Source organism: Cinclus cinclus, chromosome 7, assembly GCF_963662255.1.
Source record: "Cinclus cinclus chromosome 7, bCinCin1.1, whole genome shotgun sequence".
In the NCBI taxonomy this organism is placed as follows: Eukaryota; Metazoa; Chordata; class Aves; order Passeriformes; family Cinclidae; genus Cinclus; species Cinclus cinclus.
The window spans coordinates 19795277-19812698 of record NC_085052.1 but is presented as its reverse complement, the minus strand read 5'-3'; the positions used below and the strand labels follow the sequence as shown (position 1 = coordinate 19812698).

The window sequence follows — 17422 nt, the reverse complement described above, 5'->3', positions numbered from 1 at the left end:
TGATGTCTCACTTTCAAGACAGCTGGACATCTTCCAGTCACTGAAGCAGTCTTGCTTTGCCAGCTGGAAACCTCTCCTTTGCTCTGGAGCTGGCTTCCAGCAAATCCTTCTCCAGCCTGTCCAACAGGGCAAGGACAGGGGAAAAGGTGTATCTCTGGCACCTTGGAGAAGGACTGAGAAGATGGTAACAAATCTCCAACATCGTACTACTGTAACTGATATGAGTATCAAGAAAATTATGATGAAAGATAGCTACGAAACACTTTGGAAGAAAATAAAATACCCAGACTCTCAGCTGGCTACAGGTTAGAGCCTCCTGGTCCAAGAGACACAGTAAATCAGGGGTTTGTCTCCCAAAGGAAGTCCCATAGTTTAACAGAGCTTGGCTGGACAAAAGCCACTAGATGTGTGAACAGGAACAAGCCCGATTCAACAAGATGGATTGCTCTGAACTCTATCACTCTTTTCCAGCTTCAATGTCCCATCCTAAGATTTCCCTTTGTTTTCTTTCATGCCCGGTCCTCCTCACTTCCTTAAGCCCAAGCTCAACAAAAGTTCCCCTTCTCAGTTTTACATCCCCAGGACTTCTCCCACCCCCACCCCCACAAAGTATGCTATTCTTCACACAATATCTCATTCCATTTAAAGGAAACCCCAACTAGCCATTCATCACCAGAATTATTAAGGCATGCAAGTCTTTGCTGAGGCAAAGGATAATTTTGTATTTCTAAATAAATGCAGCTTGCTTCCAGTCACAAACAGATTGCTTCTTAATTGAACTTAGGAGGTGAATTATATGGTGAATTAGGGAAAAAGAACAACTCCGTATTTAGTGAATTGTTCTCCTAAGAGGGAGCTGCATGGGATTGAATTGCAAATGATGGCACCAAAGCCTGGAGCGGGCCCCTCCGCTGTGCCCGAGCTGCTGACCTCTGCTGTGCCGCAGTGCCATTCGCGCACTCGGCTTTGCCGAGCTCCCAGCACATTCTTTCCCAGAGATCACTGCAGGCCTTGGTTTCTTATGCAAAGAAGAGGTTTGAATAAACTAGCGTGACTAATGAAATCTACAACATCTTTGCATATTTTGTCTTATTGTAGCCCATGAAAAGGGAGAGCGCTACACAAAGGCCAGATATGGGGGTGCACATATACCAGGTATTTTTGAACTCTAATTTCACTCAGACAGGGAGCATCCACAGCCTTGTGTCCCACAAGGGTGTTTGGAATCAAACATGACAATTTTAGAAGATCCTTTTCTGATTCACTTGAGTTTTTAGACATTTCCTATTGTCATGATGCCTAAAGATATGCCAAAAATTAAAGTGACTTGACAGACATTTAGTCCTCTTCCGATTCTTTCCAAGAGAGGGCTAAGGCAGAACCTCAGAAGAACTGATGTGCCATTAACAATAAACAAGGCAGCCAAGAAAAGCTGCACATAGGCTGCAGGTAATGTGTAGGTCCTGTTGTCCCCTCAACACATTCCTGAAGTTGTATCTCTCTGTCAGACTACTCTGTCACATCCAAAAGCAGAACATATTCCAGTGTTACTGCTCCAGAGCATGAAATGCCCATGTAGGTACTGAAGCCCATTATTACTGAAAACACTGAAGGGAAGAAAGGAGATTTTCAGTTTGACATGATGCTCTGTGGAAAGCCAATAAAAGCAGGCTTGGTATCCCACAAAGACATGACAATGACTTTAATGGATACCCAGCAGTTAACAAGCCCCCCAAGATCACTTTCACCCTCAGTACTTCCCACATTCTGCTGTGCTAGACCAGCACTCATCTTTCTTCAGCCTGAGTTTTGTCTGCTTCTTCCACAACCAGTCGAAGATACAGAATTTGCTAGGTCATGTCTCCATGCAGAGAGCTATACTAGATCTCCTAAATCTTCTTATCCTCCACATTTTTGTAATTTAATTCTTCCTTATAATTTGTCCTACTTAACAGCTGCAACCCCGGCAGAACACTGCTGGACTTCCTAAAAACTTAGTTTCTGTGCACGACCTGGCAGAAACACAAAAGAGATTCTCTACCCAGGCTGGGGAATATTTCATCTTCTACCTACAGTGCATTTGTATAACAACTTGCTTTTCTATTTCTCACAGACCCGCACTGCCAAGGGAGCTTGGCTAACTGAAGGAAATGTCCAGTAGCTTGAAAGTACCACAAATCTGAGATAAATCCACCATGTCTGCAAGCATGGCTGAAGAACAGGTGTATAAATGGTTTTCAGGAACTAGAATCAGCCTGAGGTTGAAAGTAAGGGTCCAGTGAAGCAGAAAGCAGCAGGCTGGGGCATTGCTTGGAAGAAAGCAGTTTCTCTCACTCTCCCCAAAGAGGAAAATGAAAATCCAATTCTGTTAAATGAAGTCCAAGTTGTTCAGCTGAAACCAGAACAAAGGATAAGATATTGAGAGTGCACAAAGCATGCCACCAAAACTATACTATTTGCAGTTCCCTTGCTCCACTAGCACAGGCAAAAGATGTGCAAGGAAGAGCAGGAAGCACACTCCATTCAGCACCCTTACTTCCAATAACAGAGGTGGGACTGGGAGAAATAGTAATATATCAGACCTGAATATATGTCTTCTACGAAATGCATTTTAGGATTGAAGGTATTTATTGCTGTGCATGTTCTGGTTTGTTTTTTTTTGCTTAAGCCCAGGTAGTCTGAATCACCAAGGAGGGGCCAATCAGATCTCTTGCTAACTAAAGCTTCTGTGCTTCTTCTACTTGTTTATGGACCATGATGAAGAGGTTCTTGTCTGAAAAAAGGAGAAGAAAGCCAGGGAAAGCAGTGAAGCAGCCTGTTGGTGAATCAGAATGCATGTAGTTGGCCCAGAAATACCTACCACCCTCCTACTGGGTCCATTTAAGATCTCAAAGCTGCTCAAGAGGCAGCTGACTTCCAAAGCATTTTAGTGCCATCCTTCTTTGAGCTTTCATTGAAAAATGCTACTCTGATGATGAGTTACCCAACTGAAAGCAAAGGAGAAATATCAGTCTATCCTGAGTCAAACTTCATTTTCAAATGATACCTATCTACGTTAGTCTAAAACCCAACTAGTGACAATAGGAATTGTAGTTGTCTGAAAAACTGCCAACTGAGAACACGGAATATTCTTACATGGGAAATTGGATGGTAAGCTTGAAACACCTCCCTTTTTTCCAAAATGTAAAAGTTCCCATTAAAATCAAAACCACTTTCAGAGCAGGTCCAAGCCAAGATGATTTCTCCTCTCCAGACCAATGAAGAATCTCTTCATGTTCATAGAGTTTTCCTTTCCCTCTCCTGGTTGCTGTCCACACAGGGAAAGGGTTTCACAGCTGAACTTTGAAGGTAGCTACCACCCATATAGCTCATCCCTTCTGCTGAGGCCAAAGGAGTCCACAGTGACCACTGAAGACTTTCACAGATTTTCCAGTTTTTCTGATTTAGCAGAGAGTAGCTTGGCTGTGCACATAATTATTTGCTCTCAGCTGAATCGAACCGCAGCAAGACTTTTTCTAATATATCATACTGTGAAGAAAAGGCTATTTCAGAGCTGGGTGGTACCAAAAATACTTTTAAAAAATTACAAGGAATTTCACCTCCCCTACCTATGCCTTAGAACACCCTGCTTTCATAGTCTCACTCAATATATAGGCTATTCACATGCCATGGCTTAGAGACTGGATTTCAAACAGAGACTGCAATGAAGCACCAACAAAACCAAGAAGTGCAGTTAACATTAAACACCAGCCATTCTTCAGAGTTTCACTTCTGGTGAGTTCTGTCATACTATGACCATCACAGAAGCTCCTGGAAAAACAGGATAAGTCAAACAGTGTTACATGCAGTTTTTAACTTCATTAACCTGTGGTCAAGAACTGTTTAGCATAGGAAAAAACATTATTTCACTGGGTTTTCTAAGCACAGAAAAAGTGATGATTTTATTAAAACAATTTCTGCTGGGAAAATGCATTCAGAATGCAGAACAGATGTTTCCCAGAGCTGGTGGAGAGTCTATAGCAAAAGCCTTTCATAAACCCCCATACCCTGGAGATCTGAGCAAACCATTTGAGATATATCCTTCAGCATTTCCTGTCAGTGGAATAGTTCAAGTTCCCTCAATTTACTTAAATAAAAATAAATTAAAGAAAGGAAGAATTCTGAACCCCAAATTCCCTGCAGGAATCTGTTTTTCATATTCAGAGTAAGCTGACTAGCTGCAATAACTCAGGAGAGTCCCAAGGTCCAGAGGCTTGACAGGCAGATGTGTCATCCCCACATCAGCTGTGAATGCTTGTGCACGGAAGGAGGACACTGGACTCACAGGGAAGTTCATGAGAGGAGGAAGGTAAGCACAGCTAAGCAAACCCAGGGCTGCCACAGACATGAGCTGCAAAGCACTTAATGGACCAAGATCTTCTGCTGGCCAGCTGTATTTGGAGTGATAGGGCAGGCAGAGCAGGGGTACAGGCAGCACCATTCCCAAACACCCTGCATTTTCCCTGGATACTCCCTGCTCTTCTGGAAGCGGCAACATCACTTTTATACTGTGATGCATCTTGTTTCTAAGAAAGGCATTTCAAGAAAGGGGACAATCTGACCCAACCTCTCCACCCACCTTTCAACTGAGACTCAATGCTTAAGGGGATCAACATTCTTTGGACAAAAGTAAGGACTGAGGAGACTGAAAGGGGTCTTTTCTTGCGGGCTGTAACAATCAATTCTGTTCCCTAGGGTAAAAAGACAGATAAATGAGAGGTAAAAGAAAGAAAAAAGTTACCTACAACTTGTGTCATCTCACTGGTTTCTTCCAATGAGAAAGAGCCCTGCAAGTACAGTGCTTTTACTAAGGCAAGTGAAAATGAAAAGCTAAAGTGAGTACATGACTATTTTGGCCATGTGCATGTCTCTATTGTTTAGCCAGGTCCCCACACACTGTGTAACACTTCTCCCCTCCCAGCATATAAATCGAGTAATGCATAGCACCAACTATCCCCATCCCCTTGCACCTGATTTCTTGTCAACCTGATGGATCAAGATCTATTTGTAACAAGTGTCTGCCTCACTATTACATTCCTCTCAATTAACAAAAAAAAAACCTTCCCTCCCTGTCTCGTTTGGAAGGAAAGAGAAACAAGTGAACTTCCAGGCAATGAAGAAACTGTAAGAGCTGGCTTGGGTTCACCCGCTGCTGTCCTAGTAGACAGTACCAACCTCACAGCCCCCCTTGGCTGACATTCCTTTCCTTCTGACCTGCAGACTGCAATTTCTTCAGCCTCAGTGCACTCCAGGCCACTGCAGACAGGGCCATGCACTATTCCCTGTGCTGCCCTGCAGCAGCTCCCTGCCCTGCTCCAGCTGTGGCTTCCAGGGAGAGCCTGGGCTCTCAGCAACTGGGCCATGCTGTCCTCCCCTTCAGCCTTCCTAATCCTCTTGTTTTCCCCCTACCTTCTTTATACTGGATAAAAATTAACTCATAATGAAAACACTTACATGGGAAGCTAAGTTATGTTTGAATGGAATTAGAACTCCTTCCACGGAGAATGTTTCGTGCCACTAGAGAGACCTTTCTTCCACTTCACTTTCTGCCTAGACATTCAGACACTCACAGTCCTGCAGCTCCCTGGAGAGTTTTTGGTATGTTCTTATGCCCTGGGAGCCTGAACCATGTTTAACAGATAGTTGAGCAGCCTAAGTAGATATTGCTGAAACATCTCATTGCTTGGTTACCTACCAACTCCACCACAGCTCATTTAAAGAGCACCTGAAACCAACTGCCAAACTAGGGAAACTGAGGCAGGAGTCAACACTGAGGCTGGAAAAGTGGGACTTAAAACACTTTGGGAGCACAAGCCAAATGTAGCCACTGCTAGGTAACCTTAGACCATCTCCTTCCCCTGACTCCTTGGTGAAACAGGTGCCCAAAGCATTTGCTGTCATTAGAAGAGCCATGGGGGAGCTGAGGACTAAGGGCAGAGGCACCTTCCTCACTGAGCAAGAGCCCCAAGAGGGGCTGGGGGAGATGCCCTGTCCTTCAAGGGACAGCTGGAGTTGGCAGGGGGAGTCAGGTCCCAAACCCACCCTACCACAAACTCACTCCAGGATTCAGCAACAACAACAACTGAAGAAAAGGAGTGGCTAATCCCCTCCCTAACACTGCCTGATGCATCTCGCACTCCCTTTTTTTCCTCTAGGAAGTGGAACTGCAAGTTAATCTGAATATTTCCTTTTGCTTCTGATCTTTGCCCTGGAGAAACTTGTTACCCATTCCCTGGGGCCGTCCAAGTCACCATCTGGCCTCAGAAATACAACAGCAAACACAGTCCAGTGTTCCAGCCCAAAACTAATTTGCTTTCTTTCCCCAATTGACAGCTGAATAAATACTTTGTCCTCACCATTTGAAAAGGGGAGCTGCAGCAAAGGGGTTTTGTCCACTGCAGCTACAAGCATCAGCCTTGTCTCCAAATTAAGCCTGAACAAGTGGCTCAAAGTGAACACATTTATTCCACAAATGTAACCCCTTTCTGTTCAGAATCAACCACGAGCAGTTTACAACTTCTAATTTATTTGGTTTTTGCTATTGTCCAACAAGCTATTTTGGCAATTGATTGTTCCCTGGACCTTCCAGACATTTTTCTGACCAGTGTAAGCAACTTTTATTCTGTGGATACAGCAACATTCCTGCTTGAAAGTAGAGAGCCTGAGGGTCAAGACAACCCAGCCAGTCTTTCAGGGTGACCATCCTGCAGCGACTGCTCTCAGGGCTTATTAGACCTACTCCTTCATGGGCTGTTTTTGCCTCCAAACTCATTTGCCTAAAACACTCTCAGAAATGACAAGGCAGCTTATGCAATTGAAGCAAATGCAATTTTTCATTTGAGCAAATATTCAAGGAAATTAGGCATTTGCCCAGCTCTGAAGCACAAATGCATGATTTAGTCAATTCCACAGTTATTGGCCAAGCACTGTCGAATTTTACAATTAGGGTAATGGATTTAACTTTCAATGGAATTTCCATATGGATAAACTGATCTCCTCAAGTACATTTGCCCATGTGTTCCCTTCATCACAGTTAATTAATATAAAGCTATTTAATAACCTCAACTTAAACACAAAAGACCATTCAGACTCTTCTGGCATCAGTAAAAGGAACAGCCTCCAAATGTGATACACCAGCTGTAGACGAGAGCAAAAGAAAATTTAATTAAGAGCGATCAAAAGCACAACAGTTCCAAACAGAAATCAGATGTTATAAATGTTCCTACACAGTGATTACCCCAGCTCCTGAAAGGGTTAATAGTGCCAACCAGTATCAGCTTCCAGGTGCTTTAGATGTGCCCAATCGACCTTTGAGGATGGGGAAAGAAGTGGGGCTGGGAGCCAAAACCTGGCAAAGTTAAGCGGGGAGCAGCAGGGATTCAGCATCATCTGTGCAGGAGCACTGCAGCAGCAGCTATGCCCAAAGCTGCAGTGAGGCTCAAAGCTGATGGTGGCACCAGGCTGAATAGGAAGAAAATACAGAAAGAGGCTGTTTGCAAGCAGCTTCAACCACAGCATCAACAGACAGTTTCTGCAGATGTTTTCGGGTGCTTAAATAATGTTAATTGCTCGTTAACAAAACCCACACTATTTAATTTCTGAAGGGCAGCATTTGACAAGAGTGATACTGAGTTACTTGCCTTCCTGGATGATTTCTAAAACAAGCATATGAATTGTGGCTCACAAGATAAGCACAACTAAAGTTTCCACTAAGAATGAGTAAGTGGCACAGTTTGAAATAGCTGGGGATTTTTGTTATAATGCAGAAAGCTTATTGCTTGGATGGATTCATTTGAGCAATATTGCAGAGTTCATAAAACCACTGAAATAAACCCGTGTAAGGCTGAATATTGACTGCACAGCAGAAATCAAACCTCTTATTTTGACAGGTGGAAGGCCACCATCCAGAAAACTTGATTTCAGGGAACAGTTAATTTACAAAACAAACTTTGTGGTGCATGTGACCAGCTGCCACTGGGAACTTAGACAAGAGGGAAAAGAACATCTCAGTCCACAGGAAACGTGGACAAAAGTAACAGGGCTGTGTCATTCAGGTTGTGCTCTGCCCATTCAGGTGTACTCAGCACCTGCTTCTTGGGACTGCCTTCACCTCCCCTGCAGAACCTTTATCACAAGCAAAGGGGGAAAAGGAGATGGATTTCATTTCTCTGTTTGTCACAAGTCTGGAATACCACAACCAAGTGTATAAAGGAATACTGCAATCCCAGTAGTCCCGCCTGGTTTCAAAGCAACGTGCTATACTGGAAAGACCCTAGTTGAAATAAAACCAAAGCCTGCATATCTGTTGGTGGGAGAGGTAGAATAAAGACTTTAGCACCTCTTGTTGCCACTAAGGCAGATCACAAGCAGCGCTCACTGCACAGGAAGGCACTGGACACCCCCTGAGAACAGGCAGATGTGGCCAACACAACCCAACTTCCCCACTCCTGACAGCTGTGCTGTCCTGACTCAGGGTTTCTTCTCCAACCTTACCTGGGAGATCTGTCCCCTTTGCACATATACACTCTCCATGCTTTGGCATCTTGACTTGATCACCTTCTCTCCTCTCCTATCATCAAGCACTACACTGGCAGATTCTAGTTCTGCAACTAGAAAAAGTGCATCCCTAAGATGCACTTTCCAGGAAAGACTTCAAATTGGCACTCAGAAACCCATAAAGAAAAGCATTTGGTGTGAAAAATATCAAACCTAAAGACAGGCATTTTCTAGTGGAAGAGTCTTAACTACAAGGGGAATTAGAAGGTTCACCAGCTAAGGCTATGTGATTTCTAGACAGTTATCTTTATGCTGGAGAAAATCAGGCGAGTCTGAGCAGGTTGCAATAGGACTGTAAGATTTTGGGCTGGGAGAAAAAAAGCACAGCATCTGCAGCACAGCATCTGCTTTTCTGCGAAGAGATCACTGGCTTATTGGACAGAAGTGTAGATTTAGGACAGGGGGTAACTCAGAAAAGCAGAGTGAACAAGAACACTCTCAGCTCTAGAGGACTTACTCAGTTCTCCCAAAGGGGAGCTCCTGCTTTGCCTTAGCAAACTACAGAACTGTGGGAAACTCATTTCATGGTCATCTGCTCTGGTAAAACCCCTGCTTGAATTGACTCGCAGAGGTAAATATTTGGGCTAGTCACAGGAAAATCATTTGGCACAGCTAGCCAAACCTCAGCATCAGGCCAGGCTCTAGGCACCTACCCTTCCACTCCTGAGGCTCCTCTTCCCGTTAAGAATGTGCCTGGATTGCAAAGAGACATCCTCAGAGTGCATGTCACATGTTGTGGAAAACTGAAAGGAGGGATGCAGACAGCTGGACAGAGCCCTCAGACAGGTCTGTTGGAACAAGGATGCTCCTCTACTCACACAGGAGGAAACAACCTTCACTAAAGATCCCCCAGGGAAAGAGCAGACCCCTGCAGAGAGTTCACAGATGTGGGTTGTGTTACAGCATGTACACTGTTACTTGCATTGCTCCTGGCCAGTTATGACCCATACAGCTCAGGTTAAGTCAGCACAACCCACAGACTTCCTCTAAGCCTAAATGAATTAAATGCTGGGCTTCAAGCAGCCCTAAATGACTCTGTGGCTCTGTGCAATGCTGAAGTCCACTCCTTCTACCCTGAACCAAGTGACATTACAGTAGAGCACCAAATATGAGTTACAAGGGGAAAACCAGCTGAGTTTGGCAAACATGTGTCAAGTCAGCTGAATTTATGAGTCTTGCTTTCAAATCCATAAATCAGATCTTCCCTGGAATCTCAGTTAGTCACAGTCTAAATCCCTGGATTTTGCAGTCTTCTAGAAGTGTATTTTGCACTAAGTTAAATTTCACTAGGAACACATGAGTAGCATTCAAAAGAACTCTGAAGTAATGTGCAGCACTACTACTGGCCACAGCCCCTACACTGAGGAAACTCTCACAAAGTGAAACAGCAGGAACCCTGCCTGTGACTGCCACCAGCACCTTCAGTACTCCACTGGAGAAGTCTTGCTCCCCACCCTGAAGTTAAGCAGCACAACTCTCAGCAGGAGAGCTGCACTCCAGCAGCATGTCCAGCAAGTAAACCCAGCTTACACAGGAATCACTGCCTGTCCTCAAGAATGCAACCAGAGACAGTGACTATGAGCATCTTACAACAAGACCAAGCAAAGCATCCTGTTGCAGATAGACCCTTGTGCAGATGTGGTGAGGCAGCAAGGTAGTTGCCTGCACCTTCACAGCACACTCAAGAACAGCAGAGCTGCTGCCAATGAACCAGGTCCCTGCTCTTAAGACAAGGTTTAATGCAGAACTCCTGTCTGCCTCATCTGCGAGAGAATTACTTGCATGAATTTGCTATCAGAGCTTGCAGTCACTGACAGCAGCCTCTGTCTCTCCTGATTTCAGTGGAGAGCCTGGGCTCAAATGTATCACCAGCTGCACTGTTATCTGAAGCAATGCCCTAGCCAGAAAAGGTGCTCTTTCAATTTCTTCTGCCAGTCATTTGTGGCAGTGTTAAAGGCTCATCAAGGCCTTTAAGCCATGAGCCTCAAAACCTCTCAGGATGAGGGGTAAAGAAAACTTGTTTTGACTGTTCCTGAAAAGCATTCCTGGCAACAGTGGGATATGGAGTCAGCTTCTTAGCAGCAAGCTCAGCACAGCATGGCATCAGTGAGGGCAGCCAGACTCCCTTGGCTTCTGATCTGCTGCTGCCAAACCCTGAAGAGACAAACTCTCCCTTCTTACTCACAGAGGTGCCTTTCAGGACTAGAAACTGTCTCTCTGATACACAAATCAGGTAAAGAGGTAATGTATCTGAAAAGTCCTCATAATCCCTAAAATGCCCATAAAAACTTATATCAAGCCAGTTAGAATTAAACAGGCACATACCTCTAAGAGGCATGACAAGAAATAAAGTCTTCTTCCTCTGTGGCCAGTGCTTCAGCAGATAATCACCCCGTACCAGTGGACCCATGTGGGTCCAAAAGAGAGGTGACACTGTACAATTTCCCAGCCTGCCTCTGGATTAAATTTTTTCCCATTGCAGCAGATGAATCGTCAAAGCTTTCAGTCAAAATTCTTCTAAACTAAATTATATTGTAAAAGCAAATATTTTCACTAGAGTTAAAAAAAACACAAAAAACCAAGAAACTTTTAAAACTGTAAGCTTTTTGAAAAATCTTTCATCAAAGTGATTAGGAGTTGTGATGCATGGGCTTGCTGAGATAGCACTCACTGGCAGATCCCCAGGTAACCGATTCATTTCATTATGTTCTGAACCATTACTGTCTTTCTACAAGTCCAAATCCTAAGGGTATCCATTTCAACACCACTGCATGAAAACACCTGATTTTCATAGTAAACATAACATCCAAACTTGATCCCACAGAAACAGAGATAGGGAGGCAGCTAAGATCTGCATTTTAACAATATGCCTCATTGTTTGTCCCTTCTTCTAGCTGGAAAACATTTTTTAAGGGAAGAGGAAAAATTCCTTGTTCAGCAGATGTTATATGTATTACATATGGTGATAACAGTGTGAGCAGGTAACATGGAGGACATAGTCTGGTCTGGAAAATTTCTTATAAAATAAAGCAACAAACAGATCACAAGCAAGCCTCTGAGTTTAGGACTTAAGTTCAAAGGAGAACAGCCAATGACAGGAAAAAAAAAACCTAGTTTAGAAAATTAGAAAAATCCTAGCTCAAAAAAAAGATCAAATGTTCAACTGTCAACAGCTCTTCTGCCAGATCACTGATTAGAATAAAACTAGGTTTCAGGTAAAACAGAGCTGAGGTTGAGACCTGTGGAAAGGAGCCCAAAAGTCATGCAATGATCACAATCTAAAATTGGGTTGGAGGACAGCACCCTAGAAAAAATCTTCAGGGAAATCATGAAAGAGTCTTGACAAGAAATGAACTAGTTGGTAGCTCTGAGCCCTCTTGGTAGAGCACATCTCCAGGCATTCACTCACAGTTAATCTGCACTGCATGCAAATACCCTCTACTAACTCACACAGCTCAGAGCTTTAACCAAGATCAATGTGCAGACTTCTAACAACTACTTGGACTAAATGGGCTCCACTCAGCCACAGACCTCCACCATGCCTGCCTTTCCCTCAACAGGGCCTGAAGAAAACTCCACTTGTGTAATTGCACCAGAGAAGGATGTTTGTACACAAGATGCTGCTGAAAACCTACTGCGGTTTTCAGATGCCTGACCTGATAAATACTCTTCCCGGTAAATTTTTAGGAAGGAAGCTCCTTTGGAGCAGATGAGACCACTCACATGAGTAAGGACTATTAGGTCATATGCTGCACTCCAGAAGGCTGCAATTCCCTGTGTAATGTCAGTTCTTAATGTGACCACTAGCACAAAAGAATCTGGGTATACAGGACAGAGAAATCCAGACAAAGCCACAGAGGAATATCATTGCTGGAGCACTGAAGTAAGGTACCAAGGAGACAGCCACCCATAAAATCCACGTGAGCAGTTTTTGAAGGGATTGCCAGAGAGCTCTGAGCCAGCATTCCTCAGAGGGAAGGAACCACAATCCTGCTATGTGACTTTACCAAGGAGACAATGTTATTTGGTCCACTGCCTTCAGATACTAAGAATAAAACACTAACGCCAATATTTGCTCAGAAAATGCTTGGAAACACTGAGCTTCAAGGCATTCCACTCTCAAGCAGGATCATAAATCTTTAGTTTCTGAAACAAGACCATGGCATTTCTGCAAGCAGGAAATTAATGGAGAAAACAAGCCTGAAGCACACACATGCTGTGAAATTAAGCTCAGGACAGAGATCCGTGGCAGAATCCAAGAAGTTCTCTGATTCCCTGCCCCTCTCCCTCAAGGACCCAGAGAAGTACCTAGCTGTTTTCTAGACAATGACTGGGAGAGGGTGAAAAAGGGGAAAACTTGAAACATCTGACAAAATCCATCTTTACCAGCCAAGGCAAAGCTTTCCCTCAAGCCATACAGTGTCACTGGACCCAGAGGACCATGTGTCCCATCACTCCTAAGTACATGGGAGCCTCAATCCTCCTGCAGAGCCTGACAGCTGCAGATGCTCCACACAAACTATCAGGGTGCACACCTATAAACAGCCCAGCAGTGTCAAATGGCACAATTTTCCCTTCTCCTCCCAACTGAACAGCATTTTCTGGGAAAAAGGGAACAACAGCAGGCAAGAAGAATGCCTGGCCTAATATGTTCAGAGCTGCAGCTCCCAGATAGGAAGAGCCTGTGTGTCTGCATATAGGTATTAAGTACTTCCTCCACTATACAACTAATCCGATTAACAGCTTTAGGAAATTCTGAAATGTTATAATTCAAGAGGTTCCATTCATAAAGGGTCTCAGGCTGTTTCTGTACAGAGGTTGCATTCTTCCCACTGGAAATAAAGCAGGGAGTAGGATTTTCTCCCAGGGAAGAATGGAGCCCAATCCCCACCATGCTGAAGTAGGCCACCCTCTTACAATTCACATGAGTGTCAAACAAGCCTCACAAGAGAAAAATCAACCCTTCCTGCCCCTGCAGAGAGCCCCTCACAAGGCAGGTAATCACAGAGATCCCTCTGTGTGTGCTCTGCAGAAAGCAACACAGTCATGGGGGCTGCCCATTTGTCAGCTGCACTCCCAGGGGTACAAATGAACCCTGCTAGAGATGAGGACAAGGTTTCCTTGTGAGTGAGGTGACATCTCCGTTCACCCAAGGCAAAGCATTGTATGATGCACCAGTAAAAAGTGCAAGGAAGAGACTGGTTCAACCACACCCCATGAGCCATGGCTGTAAGAGACCAGTGCCAGCATTACATGATACAGATGTGGGTTATAAAATCCAGTTCATTTTCCAGACAGCACGAGTCTGGCACCAGTGCCAAGTGAAAGAAATGTGCTGGACACAACAACAAAAAAAGTTACCAGAGAAAACTGATACATTCAAACATCGTCTGATTTTGCTTTCCCAGTAGTGTCCTCATCTAACTTCAGGAATCAACAAAGGGATGTGAAAGAGATTAATGCTACCTGTCTCACTTAGTTCTCATTTTCTAATTTATCTTCTGCTCCTAATAACCTACCAGCTAAGAATGTGTGACAGCCAAAAGCACGATATGAATGGGCTAAGTGACATGGCAATGCACGACAATGGCATTACTAGGGAGCTACCCAGAGTCTGAAGAATTGGACAGCCCTTCTCTATCCAGGATTTCAGTTACACTGACAATTAAATATGCCTGTGTTGGAAGTGTCATCTTTCACACTCATCTCAATAGGAAGCTGGACCACTCATCCCCAGAGCCAGACCTACATGGTACTTAGATGCTCTGAAGCCAAAACGAGGCAGTTACAAGGAAAGAGAACCAGCCACGAGGGCTTTCAAATGATATACGAGCTGAGTTGCACAGGGGTCAAGTGAATATATAATTTCAGTGATTTTTGCCTCGACCCACCCTCTCACCCTACTTGCTAACCTAGAGGCAGAACAGAAAAGAAAAACAGAAGTTGGTTCTGACCTTCTTTGTCTCCAGTCCCTCTGGTACCTCTCAGAGCTCAGACATACAGCTATTTCTCTCATGCAGCATAAAGCGAACTAGAGGGAAAAACGCCACGGGGAGCCCTCTGAACCAGCTGCAGAGTGTTTCAGAGACTGTTAGAGCTGGAGTCCAGTCAGAGCTCCTGAGTCAAGAAACACCTTTGATCTGGCATGAGACCGAGCATACATTAGAGTTGCACAGGGGGACAAAATGAGCACAGGCTTTACAGAAAATCAGCACAATTGTTAACATATTTTGATTAGAATATCACTTCTAGGGCAGTCTGTATGCACAACTGCAGTGGGTTTTACTAGGGAGACAGCTGAAAAAACGTGTTATTTCATTAAGATCACACAGTGAAAGAAAAAGGAGCACAGTAAGGCTCAGAACTCCTGACAAAATGAGTGGCCCAACTGTAAACACATTTCCTTCCAAATTAGCAAAAAGATATTTCCTCATAGAAAAAGATCAGTACTATAAATCTGAAAATCTAAATCCCTCAGACAATATAGGATTTGGCTACATCAAGTTCTGACATGTTTTTTATTTAACGAAGTTCAGAGTTAGCTCCCACCCTCAGTGCCATAACTAAGCTCTGAACGCACTGCCCTGGCTGTGGGAACAGCATCACGAGTGAAATGGAAATCCCCCTTCCCTAAGGACAAAACCAGGTGAAAGAAGGCATCACCACCCCAGGGCTGCCCTTACCTGAAGTGTGTCTTGCATTGCCGTCTGAGTGCTTTGTTAAGTCAACACTTCTGTCTATTTGAAACAACTTCAGATCATCTTCATCTAAAGCGATATCTCCCCAAAAGGCAGCTGGAGAGAAACAAAGTGCAGTTAGTTTAGTTTTTATTTTGGAAGGAAGGTACATATCCCATTTGGCTTGTATCACACCTGAACGGCAATGACTTCACGAACCAGAAGAAGGCCAAAGACTGCTGCAGTTCTAAAAGTACAAACAGTGGACATCGGTGGAAGCCAAGTGACAGCAGGTACATTAAGTCACAGCACAGATCCAAGTGAGACGATTAGCTGGGATTCCTTGTGCCACTCATTCATACAGGTGTGACTCTCAGTGAGGTGGTGTTCACTCATTAAAGCCTGCATGAGGCAACCACCAGCACTGCCCTATTTCCAGTGAAGGACCCAGGTAAGTCACAGCTCAGTGAGATGTTTCACTGCACCATCCCCAGGTGAATGCTGAGTGTGTAAGCACTGAAGCACTCGAGCTCAGCAGTGTGTATCTAAAGGATGCAGGCTTCAGGACTTCACACACCCAGACACACTGCATTGGTCCCAGTCCAACCTGAGAGCCAGCCTACCATTTCCACTTGGCTAGAGAAACACCAGTTATTTGTCCCCTTTTGGATCAGTTCCCTAGATTTAAGTTTGCAGAGTTTTCAATTTTGTTCAAATATTTGAATATCAGTCAGAAGTCAGCAAAAAAACTGATCACTTGACATTCACAGCTCAGAGAAACAGACTAGAAACCATGTGAGTGGAAAAAATTATACCCCTGGAGTATCCTGGCTGAATTGATGCTGCACAGTGTATAGGTACCATTTTGAGAATCTGAGCAAAATAAACACAGGTAATGAGGCAGTTGACTAAGCCTAGCAGATCTTTCAGAGATAAACAGATTACAAACAGAGCTCTTAAAACTCATTCAAGAAGCCTGTATAGGCTGATGAAAAATAAGAAAAAACAGAGCAAATTAATTAATGATCTAGTTGAAGAGAACTTGGTCAGACAGACAAGGAACAATGCTAAGGCACCGTCTGCAACAATGACCAGATTTGATGAAATTTCTTTCTATTTCTCTTGTTAAGTCAACATTTACATTACTTGAGGGGAAAAAACATCCCACTGCTACACTAGGAACATAACTGATCAGAGCATGTTAGGCCTGAGAAACCAATGTGCTTTACCAAACATCTCACTTTCACAGCCAAGACAAAATGGAATATGGACCTTTGCCTGAATATCAGAAACTTGCAATCACATCTGTGGCAACTGAATTAAGAAAAGTTAACTCACAGTTTTCTGACATAACATGGTACTGGTTCTGATGCTGAACCAGGTTTTCTTTGTTTGTTTTGGTTGCTTTTTTCTCTTTTTTATTCTTCGATTCTGTATCTCAGCACCTCAGTCAGCACAACAGCATTTGCCAATGTCACTGGTCTTGGATGTGGGCATGGAAAGAAATCTTTGCTTGCCACTGCTACAAGCAGCAGAGCCCTGGCATGAGCAGAGGGTCAGTCTACTGCTTCTACCTCTCCCTGGGACAAAGCTGTCTCCCCTGTTTACCTGGCCATGGCAGCCTCGAGAAGCTGGCTCCAGCTTTTTAACTGGGTCTCCTTAAAATTGCTACCAGAACCCAGTTCCAGAAGAGGACAGAGTAAACGCAGACAAATCTGTACACAGACTAATATCATTAATAACTAAGGTAGACCCTCCATTTGCTACACAAACAGAACTCTGGCTCTCCCCAAATTCTGGGCAATTGAAGCCATCCCTCAGAACAGAGAGCACAAAACACTGGCAGATCCCCACCAGATAACGTGTCTGCCAGTACAGCCTAACATCCCAAGCTGATTGGGATGAAAGTGGAAGAAAGCAGTGACACAGGTTCCCGTGACTCAATTTGAGGAGAAGACATTCCATCCATCCACAGAAATCACTTGCCCAGAACAATGTGGCACTCAAGAGGCAGAGATGCAAATGGCATCCCATGCCATCCAAATACCTGCCCAGCCACGTTGGGTAAGTCATGACTGGACCAGCCACCTGCCACCAGCATTTCCTACTCTCTTGGGGGGGGTCAAACCTACTGTCCCAACTAATTGCCA

General features: G+C 44.1%; 1 protein-coding gene across 1 annotated transcript in view; it reads right to left on the bottom strand.

Annotated features, from left to right (window-relative positions):
* Positions 1–17422, bottom strand: part of TLL2 (tolloid like 2) — an 83321-nt gene that overhangs the window by 36394 nt on the left and 29505 nt on the right. Inside the window, exon 2 of the mRNA XM_062496140.1 lies at positions 15279–15389. Within this exon, the coding sequence (XP_062352124.1) occupies positions 15279–15389 (111 nt within the window). The remainder of the gene's footprint in view (positions 1–15278; positions 15390–17422) is intronic.